The sequence below is a fragment of the Schistocerca piceifrons genome, chromosome 8 (genome assembly GCF_021461385.2).
Source record: "Schistocerca piceifrons isolate TAMUIC-IGC-003096 chromosome 8, iqSchPice1.1, whole genome shotgun sequence".
NCBI classification, from domain to species: domain Eukaryota; kingdom Metazoa; phylum Arthropoda; class Insecta; order Orthoptera; family Acrididae; genus Schistocerca; species Schistocerca piceifrons.
The window spans coordinates 56,735,750-56,748,001 of record NC_060145.1 but is presented as its reverse complement, the minus strand read 5'-3'; the positions used below and the strand labels follow the sequence as shown (position 1 = coordinate 56,748,001).

The 12,252-nt window shown below is 43.9% G+C and overlaps 1 protein-coding gene across 2 annotated transcripts in view; it reads right to left on the bottom strand.

The window, feature by feature from the left end:
- LOC124711336 (fatty acyl-CoA reductase wat-like) overlaps positions 1 to 12,252 on the bottom strand; it is a 273,938-nt gene that overhangs the window by 35,334 nt on the left and 226,352 nt on the right. For both annotated transcript variants that reach the window (XM_047241370.1, XM_047241371.1), the window contains exon 7: positions 3,286 to 3,478. In XM_047241370.1, the coding sequence (XP_047097326.1) occupies positions 3,286 to 3,478 (193 nt within the window). The remainder of the gene's footprint in view (positions 1 to 3,285; positions 3,479 to 12,252) is intronic.

The window sequence follows — 12,252 nt, the reverse complement described above, 5'->3', positions numbered from 1 at the left end:
CATTGCTTCCTCGATGTACAGATTGAAGAGTAGGGGTGAAAGGCTACAGCCTTGTCTTACACCCTTCTTAATACGAGCACTTCGTTCTTGATCGTCCACTCTTATTATTCCCTCTTGGTTGTTGTACATATTGTATATGACCCGTCTCTCCCTATAGCTCACCCCTACTTTTTTCAGAATCTCGAACAGCTTGCACCATTTTATATTGTCGAACGCTTTTTCCAGGTCGACAGATCCAATGAAAGTGTCTTGATTTTTCTTTAGCCTTGCTTCCATTATTAGCCGTAACGTCAGAATTGCCTCTCTCGTCCCTTCACTTTTCCTAAAGCCAAACTGATCGTCACCTAGCGCATTCTCAATTTTCTTTTCCATTCTTCTGTATATTATTCTTGTAAGCAGCTTCGATGCATGAGCTGTTAAGCTAATTGTGCGATAATTCTCGCACTTGTCAGCTCTTGCCGTCTTCGGAATTGTGTGGATGATGCTTTTCCGAAAGTCAGATGGTACCTCGCCAGACTCATATATTCTGCACACCAACGTGAATAGTTGTTTTGTTGCCACTTCCCCCAATGATTTTAGAAATTCTGATGGAATGTTATCTATCCCTTCTGCCTTCTTTGACCGTAAGTCCTCCAAAGCTCTTTTAAATTCCGATTCAAATACTGGATCCCTTATCTCTTCTAAATCGACTCCTGTTTCTTCTTCCACCACATCAGACAAATCTTCACCCTCAGAGAGGCTTTCAATGTATTCTTTCCACCTATCAGCTCTCTCCTCTGCATTTAACAGTGGAATTCCCGTTGCACTCTTAATGTTACCACCGTTGCTTTTAATATCATCAAAGTTTGTTTTGACTTTCCTGTATGCTGAGTCTGTCCTTCCGGCAATCATATCTTTTTCGATGTCTTCACATTTTTCCTGCAGCCATTTCGTCTTAGCTTCCCTGCACTTTCTATTTATTTCATTCCTCAGCGACTTGTACTTCTGTATTCCTGATTTTCCCGGAACATGTTTGTACTTCCTCCTTTCATCAATCAACTGAAGTATTTCTTCTGTTACCCATGGTTTCTTCGCAGCTACCTTCTTTGTACCTATGGTTTCGTTCCTACACTTACATATCCAGAAAAAGAATCGCTTCATTACTATCTATTTCTAGTGTGAAGTGTGTGGTTTTATGAGAGATGTTGAGGTGCGGAACAAATATACTTGGTTCTGCTTCCCCATATGGCCATATGACGAACATACCTCAGTCAGCGGTTCAGAACTTATACCGAAACCTCCGGATGTCAGACAGTCAGATCGGTACTAACAGCTGTACATCGACGGAGTATCAATCAAAACTCCGAAATAGTTTGTGCTATGTGTTATCGTCCAGGAGAACGTGCGTGAGTACTTGTAATCATCTCCCCGTTCATGCTGTTAGGGTGGTTAATTATTTAGATAGCTTCTATTATTTTCCGCTGTTGTATCCACTACTGACGAGAAGGCACGCGAAGTTCCTCAAAATTGAGTTCTACCACAGTCCTGGTGGTGTTCACCTATAGCGGTCTGCTATACTATCGTTGTAACTACTGAAAACAATGTACGATGAGATTAACACTAAAAAGGGTAAAGGCAAAGCGCAATAACGCAACGTTCGTAGAACTGGTACGCTTAGATCCTAGTTTTCTCGTAATTTCTCCCGTTCCTTACAGTTTTGACGCTTAACCTTGGGTACGCGCGAATGGCAGCGCACGCTAGCAAATGGAAATTCCATTGTTGTTGTTGTGGTCTTCAGTCCTGAGACTGGTTTGATGCAGCCCTCCATGCTACTCTATCCTATGCAAGCGTCTTCATCTCCTAGTACCTACTGCAGCCTACATGCTTCTAAATCTGCTTAGTGTATACATCTCTTGGTCTCCCTCTACGGTTTTTACCCACCATGCTGCCCTCCAATACTAAATTGGTGATTCCTTGATGCCTCAGAACATGTCCCACCAACCGATCCCTTCTTCTAGTCAAATTGTGCAACAAACTCCTCCCCAATTCTATTCAGTATCTCCTCATTAATTATGTGATCTACCCATCTAATCTTCAGCATTCTTCTGTAGCACCACATTTCAACAGCTTCTATTCTAATCTTGTCTAAACTCTTTATCGTCCATGTTTCACTTCAATACATGGCTACACTCCATACAAATACTTTCAGAAACGACTTCCTGACACTTAAATCAATACTCGATGTTAACAAATTTCTCTTCTTCAGAAACGCTTTCCTTGCCATTGCCAGTCTACATTTTATATCCTCTCTACTTCGGCTATCATCAGTTATTTTGCTCCCCAAATAGCAAAACTCCTTTACTACTTTAAGTGTCTCATTTCCTAATCTAATTCCCGCAGCATCACCCGACTTAATTCGACTACATTCCATTATCCTCGCTTTGCTTTTGTTGATGTTCATCTTATACCCTCCTTTGAAGACACTGTCCATTCTGTTCAACTGCTCTTCCAAGTCCTTTGCTGTCTCTGACAGAATTACAATGTCATCGGCAAACCTCAAAGTTTTTATTTCTTCTCCATGGATTTTAATACCTACTCCCAACTTTTCTTTCGTTTCCTTTACTGCTTGCTCAATATACAGATTGAATAACATCGGGGAGAGGCTACAACCATGTCTCACTCCCTTCCCAACCACTGCTTCCCTTTCATGCCCCTGTACTCTTATAACTGCCATTTGGTTTCTATACAAATTGTAAATAGCCTTTCGCTCCCTATATTTTACCCCTGCCAGCTTCATAATTTGAAAGAGAGTATTCCAGTCAACATTGTCAAAAGCTTTCTCTAAGTCTACAAATGCTAGAAACGTAGGTTTGCCTTTCCTTAATCTTTCTTCTAAGATAAGTCGTAGGGTCAGTATTGCCTCACATGTTCCAACATTTCTACGGAATTCAAACTGATCTTGCCCGAGGTCGACTTCTACCAGATTTTCCATTCGTCTGTAAAGAAGTCGCGTTGGTATTTTGCAGCTGTGACTTATTAAACTGATAGTTCGGTAATTTTCACATCTGTCAACACCTACTTTCTTTGGGATTGGAATTGTTATATTCTTCCTCGCCAGATTAAAATCGCATATCGTGTAAGGACTCGAACCCGTTCCCACAGCACTACAGACATCAGTGCCTCTCTCCCACTCCTTCGCTCGTATTCGTTGCCATTCGCTCAGCGTAATGCTTAAGGTGGTTCGATGAACTCGTAGGTTAAAGGCTTTAAGGCAAAGCGCAGGGCAGGCGGCGCGGTTTGGCCTACCGGTTGGCTGCGAGGTCCCAGGCGGCGGCGATGGCCAGGTTGACGCTCATGTCGCAGGGCACGATGTTGGCCATGGCGCGCGAGTCGCACTGCATCACCCGCAGCAGGCCCGTCGCCGCGCCCACCGACACCCCGGTGGGGCCGTACAGGTTGTCGATCCAGCCCGGGTACGGCTCCGTGTGCGTCGAGGACACTGCAACATCGCCGCACCTGCGCTGCACCTTACTGCCCTTCAAACGTGCTTCGTCATCAACTTATTAACTCCACCTTAGCGGGCCCGACAGATGGAGCATGACAATTGCGTATAAAAGGAGATGTAATGAGAGAGAGAATCAGATGCGCCAGCAGTCGCAGCATGCTGACGTTACCTCAAAAGGCGGTTTTAGTGAAGCTGTGTTATCAGAATGGGGTATGTGCTAGTTCAGCGTTACGATCCTTTCGCCATAGGAAGGGGATTCGAACGGGTAAAGGTCTGTTGACAAATGCAGCTGTGGCGACAATGATTTCGAAGTTCGAAGCCACGGGTTGTTTAGACGACAGACCCCGTAGTGGCCGACCGAGCACAAGGCGTAATGCTGCTGAGACAGTTCAGGAAGAAATGGAGACTCTAGCGGGTTCGTCTATGCACGGGGAAGTCAGCGCTCGTGCAGTCGCACGTCGCACCGGCATTCCATACACTACTGTTTGGTTGGCACTGAGGCGTACCCTCCAATGCTATCCGTACAAAATCCATCGGCATCGTGAACTGTTACCTGGCGATTTAGTGAAGCGGAGGGCTTTGCGGTGTGGGCGTTTCAAAAGATGGCGGAAGATGACGATTGGTTGAGTAAAGTGTTGTGGACCGACGAATCTCATTTCACGCTCCGAGGGTCTGTCAACGCCCACAACTGCAGAATTTGGGCTACCGAAAATCCTAGAACTGTCGTGGAAACTCCATTGCACGACGAGAAAGTCACAGTATGGGTTGAATTTACCATATCTACCGTTATCGGGTCTTTTTTCTTCGAGGAAACGCGTGATTCTGGTTTTGTAACTGCTACCGTGACGAGTGAGAGGTACGCCGATATGTTACAGAATCGCATCATCCCGAGCCTGGCTCATAAACACCTGCTGGAACGCACGGTGTTTATGCAGGATGGTGCTCCACCCCATGTTGCTAGACGCCTGAAAGATCTCTTGCGCGCGTCGTTTGGTGATGATCGTGTGCTCAGCCGCAACTTTCGTCATGATTAGCCTCCCAGGTCCCCAGACCTTAGTCCGTGCGATTATTGGCTTTGGGGTTACCTGAAGTCGCAAGTGTATCGTGATCGACCGACATCTCTAGGGATGCTGAAAGACAACATCCGACGCCAATGCCTCACCATAACTCGGGACATGCTTTGCAATGCTGTTCACAACATTATTCCTCGACTACAGCTATTGTTGAAGAATGATGGTGGACATATTGAGCATTTCCTGTAAAGAACATCATCTTTGCTTTGTCTTACTTTGTTATGCTAATTATTGCTATTCTGATCAGATGAAGCTCCATGTCGGACATTTTTTGAACTTTTGTATTTTTTTGGTTCTAATAAAACCCCATGTCATTCCAAGCATGTGTGTTAATTTGTACCTCTCTATCTACATTATTCCGTGATTTATTCAGTTTTCAAATTTATACTGACTTTTTGATCACTCGGTATGTATGAGAGATCGATATACGTCCTAAAGTCCTTCTTCACCACCTCTATGCCCATCTCCTCCTCCTCCTCCTCCTCCTTCTCCCCCCCCCCCCCCCGACTCAGTGCACCATCTCGTCTTACCCCTCCATCCTCTCCTACCCTCTCTCAGTATCCGTCACTTCCTCTCCCTTTCTCACTCTCTCTGCTCCTCTCACTCTCTCTGTCCATCTCCTTCTCTCCATCTCTACGCCATTTCCTCCCTCCCTCTCTGTCCCCTATATCTCCCCCCCCCCCCACTCTCTGACCTCTACTCTTGTTTATTGTTACTGCAAACGAAAAATTGACTGGGAATTCAAGTCGTTTAGAATGAGCGAAAGTGAAGAAGGATTGCAGGCCCTGTCTAATGTGTACAGAATGTGGATTGAGAGTAAAGCGAAGAAAGATGAAATGCACAACAGACGGAGCGAGTATGACATAAAAAGCAGACTAGCACTACCAAAAAGGGCATTCCCAGCCAAGAGAATTCTGCTAGTATCGAATATAGGTCTTAACTTGAGGAAGATATTTCTGAGAATATACGTTTGGAGCACAGCATTGTACGGTAGTGAGACATGGACTGTGGGAAAATTGGAACAAAAAAGAATCGAGGCATTTGAAATGTGGTGCTACAGAAGATGGACTGATAAGATCAGGAATGAGGATGTTCTCCATGCAGTCGGCTAGGAAAGGAACATGTGGAAGACACTGACAAGAAGAAGGGACACAATTATAGGACATCTGTTAAGAGATCAGGGAATAACTTCCATTGTACTAGAGGTAGATGTACTAGGGGGTCGAACAGTTTCTCGCCAACAAATATAGAAATTCGTAAGAAATAGGCAAACAGATTCTGGTAGCTACTGTACTTCAGTAGCCAGTAGCAATAACGACTGTGTGGATGATGTGGCCTACTCTACACCTTATATTGGATCTATGTGACGATGTTGTGCTGACTATATTTATATGCTTTGACGGTGCCATTATGGCCTTATCACTTTAGGACATGGTGTAGAGAAGATCTGAAAATGGTCATTACGGACTGAAACTCATCATCTTCAGAAGAATTGATACTGTGATCAGAGACTGGAATAAAAAACATTTGAAATATAGAAAGACAGAAATGTCATAATACCAATTTATTTTTCAATATAATACCCGAGTCCACAAATACATTGCCGGCCGCGGTGGTCTCGCGGTTCTAGGCGCGCAGTCCGGACCCGTTCGACTGCTACGGTCGCAGGTTCGAATCCTGCCTCGGACATGGATGTGTGTGATGTCCTTAGGTTAGTTAGGTTTAAGTAGTTCTAAGTTCTAGGGAACTGATGACCACAGCTGTGAAGTCCCATAGTGCTCAGAGCCATTTGAACCATTTTTTGAACAAATACATTTGCGGTCACGCTCAGGTAACTTGTGCAAATCACTCAAATTAAGGTCTTCTATTTCGAGTTCAACCATGCGTTCTCAGCATCAATCACTGCGTCATAATTGTCAAATTGTCGTCCTTTGAGGTCTGTTTTTAGGTTTGGGAAAAGAGAAAAGTCTGATGGAGCCAAAGCTGGAGAATACGGCGGATGATGTAACGATTCGGACCCGCAGTCACGCCTAGTTTCCAGTGTCGCGAGGACTTTGTCCACCGGTGCGTTCTCCTGATGCAAAAGAATTCCTTTGCGCCCATTTTCCGCCATTTTTTTCTTCATCTCTTGTCTCAAACAGCGCAGGAGGATGCAATAGTATAATGCATTGGTAGTTACGCCCATTTGCAAGCAATCCACCATAATTACCGCTTCTGCGTCCCAGAAGACCGATGCCATCACCTTACTGGCTGATTTGTGCACCCGGAATTTTTTTGGAGTAGAGGACGAACGATGTTTCCATTGTTTTGATTATTGTTTTGTCTCAGAATCAAAGTGGTGAACCCACATTTTGTCCATTGTCACATGCCTTGCAATAAAGACGTCTTTATCCGCTTCAAATTGTCGGACGATTTCTTCACAACATACACACGCTCCTGTCTCTGTTCTACGTTCAAGTCTTTCGCGACCCACCGAGATGAAACTTTCCGCATTCACAAAATATCCACAACAATGTCATGAGCACGTCCATGGGAGATTCCAAATGTTGTTTCAACGTGCTGCAACGTTGTTCGACGATCCTGCAAAATCGTACCGTAAATTGGAGTCACTGTTTCATCAGTGGCAGCGGTGGCAGCCCTTCTTCTCCTTGGTGCACCTTCCACACTCGTTCTTTCACGTTTGAAGTCGGACACCCAGTTTTTCACTGTTGCATAAGACGGAGCACTGTCCTTAAGCGCACTCCGCATGTCCTCTGCAATTTCCTTGTAAGTCATTCCCTTAAAATGATGACATTCAATCATAGCACCGTTCTCGATTTTCTCAATATTCCACATTTTGCTTACACTACGGTATACAACGCATCCTAGCTGCTGTGGCCTTCTCCACCAGACATCACGGCGCCTACAGTATCAGCAACCAAACTGACAGCCTGCAGCCGCGAGTTGCCCGCTCGCAGGCAAACCGAAGCACTACACAACCGACAGGCAATATTGATGAATGGCCACAACAGTAACAACAACAACAACAACACTGCAAAAACACTAGCGGCCACCAAGGGCCACTGCCGGCCTACATAAACATAAGGAAGAGGTCGCTGCAGATCCCGGAACTATTTTCACACGTCAAAACACTTCATGGAAAATAGTTCCGAGGTACTCATCCGCCGAAGCGCTATAAAGGCGCAGGCGGACGTGGATAGCTGCCGCCCCGGCAGCCCGACTTGGATCTTCTCGCTGACCTCTGCATTAGCCTTGGTATACCGGAGAAGGTAGTCGTGGTCTAGGGGTAGCGTCTTTGATTCATAATCATTGTAATATCTCTTTATATTTGATGAATTATTCTGATACAATTCTACCCTTGAATGACGTTTACTAATTTTCTATCTTCATACTCGCAGAATCCATGCGAAAAGTAGTTCACACAATAGCTATGCCATGAGCGCATAAGTATTCTTTGTAGTACTCCCTCTGGTGGTTGTTAGCAAAAAAAGAAAGGGAGCTTCCGAGATTGTCTTCGTGCCGATTAGCCTGAGCTTGGTTTGGAAGAACTGTAATCTGATTATTGAGATTTATCACAGAAGATAACTGATACGAACTGTACGATTAAAAGGTAATATATATAGATTGCTCCTTCAAATAAAAGGTGTGTATTGGAAATCTGAGAATTAATGATATTTATCGATATTGCGTACTTGTTAATCAGAAGGGAACTTCCAAAAGACTGGATACGAACCTGCATTTAATAATCCAAGAGCTCCATTACTTCTTCGGAAGGTTAAACTTCATCAAAGCCAAATATCCGCTTGATTTGAGGTTTCCCGACTGATTATACAACGCTCCCAAAATTACGAGGCATTTTATTTGTACAGATTAGCAGACTGCCGCAAAGCACGAGTCTGCAGAGAAGAAGAATCATCGCCTGATTTCATTCTAACAAGTAAAATTTCAGAGTCATTTTGAGTGACTGAGCTATGACTGTGTTTCCTATCATGAATGATTGATTGCTCGAACGAATTGAGAGCTACAAAATTACGTAGATAGGAGGAAAAAATACAGTGGTCTAGGGGTAGCGTCTTTGTTTCGTAATCAAAACGTCTTCGATGCGGGTTCGATCCCCGCCACTGCCTAAATTTTGATAAATAATCAGCATTGGCGGCCGAAGACTTCCGGCATAAGAAGTCAGCCTCATTCTGCCAACGGCCTTGTCAAAGTGGACGGAGGAGCGGTTAGAGGTTCAGGGCACTCTCTTGTCCTAGGGGTGGGAAATTGCCCCTAAAGGCGGAAGAATCAGCAATGATCAACGACATGAGGATGCAGAAGGCAATGGAAACCACTGCATTAAAGACACGTAACGTGTATCCACAGGACATGTGGCCTGTAATAGAAGAAGTGTCATGATGATCTCTCCATTGGCAAAAGATTCGGGAATAGTCCCCCATTCGGATCTCTGGGAGGGGACTGCCAAGGGGGAGGTTACCATGAGAAAAAGATTGAATAATCTACGAAAGGATAACGTTCTACGAGTCGGGGCGTGGAATGTCAGAAGCTTGAACGTGGTAGGGAAACTAGAAAATCTGAAAAGGAAAATGCAAAGGCTCAATCTAGATATAGTAGGGGTCAGTGAAGTGAAGTGGAAGGAAGACAAGGATTTCTGGTCAGATGAGTATCGGGTAATATCAACAGCAGCAGAAAATGGTATAACAGGTGTAGGATTCGTTATGAATAGGAAGGTAGGGCAGAGGGTGTGTTACTGTGAACAGTTCAGTGACCGGGTTGTTCTAATCAGAATCGACAGCAGACCAACACCGACAACGATTGTTCAGGTATACATGCCGACGTCGCAAGCTGAAGATGAACAGATAGAGAAAGTGTATGAGGATATTGAAAGGGTAATGCAGTATGTAAAGGGGGACGAAAATCTAATAGTCATGGGCTACTGGAATGCAGTTGTAGGGGAAGGAGTAGAAGAAAAGGTTACAGGAGAATATGGGCTTGGGACAAGGAATGAAAGAGGAGAAAGACTAATTGAGCTCTGTAACAAGTTTCAGTTAGTAATAGCGAATACCCTGTTCAAGAATCACAAGAGGAGGAGGTATACTTGGAAAAGGCCGGGAGATACGGGAAGATATGAATTAGATTACGTCATGGTCAGACAGAGATTCCGAAATCTTTGTAAGGCGTACCCAGGAGCAGATATAGACTCAGATCACAATATAGTAGTGATGAAGAGTAGGCTGAAGTTCAAGACATTAGTCAGGAAGAATCAATACGCAAAGAAGTGGGATACGGAAGCACTAAGGAATGACGAGATACGTTTGAAGTTCTCTAACGCTATAGATACAGCAATTAGGAATAGCGCAGTAGGCAGTACAGTTGAAGAGGAATGGACATCTCTAAAAAGGGGGATCACAGAAGTTGGGAAGGAAAACATAGGTACAAAGAATGTAGCTGCGAAGAAACCTTGGGTAACAGAAGAAATACTTCAGTTGATTGATGAAAGGAGGAAGTACAAACATATTCCGGGAAAATCAGGAATACAGAAGTACAAGTCGCTGAGGAATGAAATAAATAGGAACTGCAGGGAAGCTAAGACGAAATGGCTGCAGGAAAAATGTGAAGACATCGAAAAAGATATGATTGTCGGAAGGACAGACTTAGCATACAGGAAAGTCAAAACAACCTTTGGTGATATTAAAAGCAACGGTGGTAACATTAAGAGTGCAACTGGAATTCCACTGTTAAATGCAGAGGAGAGAGCAGATAGGTGGAAAAAATACATTGAAAGCCTCTATGAGGGTGAAGATTTGTCTGATGTGATAGAAGAAGAAACAGGAGTCGATTTAAAAGAGATAGGGGATCCAGTATTAGAATCGGAATTTAAAAGAGCTTTGGAGGACTTACGGTCAAATAAGGCAGAAGGGATAGATAACATTCCATCAGAATTTCTAAAATCATTGGGGGAAGTGGCAACAAAACAACTATTCACGTTGGTGTGTAGAATATATGAGTCTGGCGAGGTACCATCTGACTTTCGGAAAAGCATCATCCACACAATTCCGAAGACGGCAAGAGCTGACAAGTGCGAGAATTATCGCACAATCAGCTTAACAGCTCATGCATCGAAGCTGCTTACAAGAATAATATACAGAAGAATGGAAAAGAAAATTGAGAATGCGCTAGGTGACGATCAGTTTGGCTTTAGGAAAAGTAAAGGGACGAGAGAGGCAATTCTGACGTTACGGCTAATAATGGAAGCAAGGCTAAAGAAAAATCAAGACACTTTCATAGGATTTGTCGACCTGGAAAAAGCGTTCGACAATATAAAATGGTGCAAGCTCTTCGAGATTCTGAAAAAAGTAGGGGTGAGCTATAGGGAGAGACGGGTCATATAGAATATGTACAACAACCAATAGGGAATAATAAGAGTGGACGATCAAGAACGAAGTGCTCGTATTAAGAAGGGTGTAAGACAAGGCTGTAGCTTTTCGCCCCTACTCTTCAATCTGTACATCGAGGAAGCAATGATGGAAATAAAAGAAAGGTTCAGGAGTGGAATTAAAATACAAGGTGAAAGGATATCAATGATACGATTCGCTGATGACATTGCTATCCTGATTGAAAGTGAAGAAGAATTAAATGATCTGCTGAACGGAATGAACAGTCTAATGAGTACACAGTATGGTTTGAGAGTAAGTCGGAGAAAGACGAAGGTAATGAGAAGTAGTAGAAATGAGAACAGCGAGAAACTTAACATCAGGATTGATGGTCACGAAGTCAGTGAAGTTAAGGAATTCTGCTACTGCTAGGCAGTAAAATAACCAATGACGGACGGAGCAAGGAGGACATCAAAAGCAGACTCGCTATGGCAAAAAAGGCATTTCTGGCCGAGAGAAGTCTACTAATATCAAATACCGGCCTTAAGTTGAGGAAGAAATTTCTGAGGATGTACGTCTGGAGTACAGCATTGTATGGTAGTGAAACATGGACTGTGGGAAAACCGGAACAGAAGAGAATCGAAGCATTTGAGATGTGGTGCTATAGACGAATGTTGAAAATTAGGTGGACTGATAAGGTAAGGAATGAGGAGGTTCTACGCAGAATCGGAGAGGAAAGGAATATGTGGAAAACACTGATAAGGAGAAGGGACAGGATGATAGGACATCTGCTAAGAGATGAGGGAATGACTTCCATGGTACTAGAGGGAGCTGTAGAGGGCAAAAACTGTAGAGGAAGACAGAGATTGGAATACGTCAAGCAAATAATTGAGGACGTAGGTTGCAAGTGCTACTCTGAGATGAAGAGGTTAGCACAGGAAAGGAATTCGTGGCGGGCCGCATCAAACCAGTCAGTAGACTGATGACAAAAAAAAATCGGAGAAGTCTCTGGCGGCGACTAGTAGGAAATTATTTCTGTTGTTTTCTACATTATTCTTGTATGTAGTTGTGATTCGAAGACGGATCACTATTTTGTGTTGGTGCTATACTTGGAGAATTTGTTTTTGTTAATTGAACAGTCCAATAATTTGTTTTCGGACTTTGATCGTTAGTTTCTTCTGCTTACGCAGACATATCGCTAGCGGCAAAACTAAGGAAGCTGGAGTAGCGAAATTTGACTTGCATACCCAGCAAGGTGCACAGCTCATGGTCTCACAGTAGCGCTCTCGCTTCCCAAGCACGGTGTTCCGGGTTCGATTCC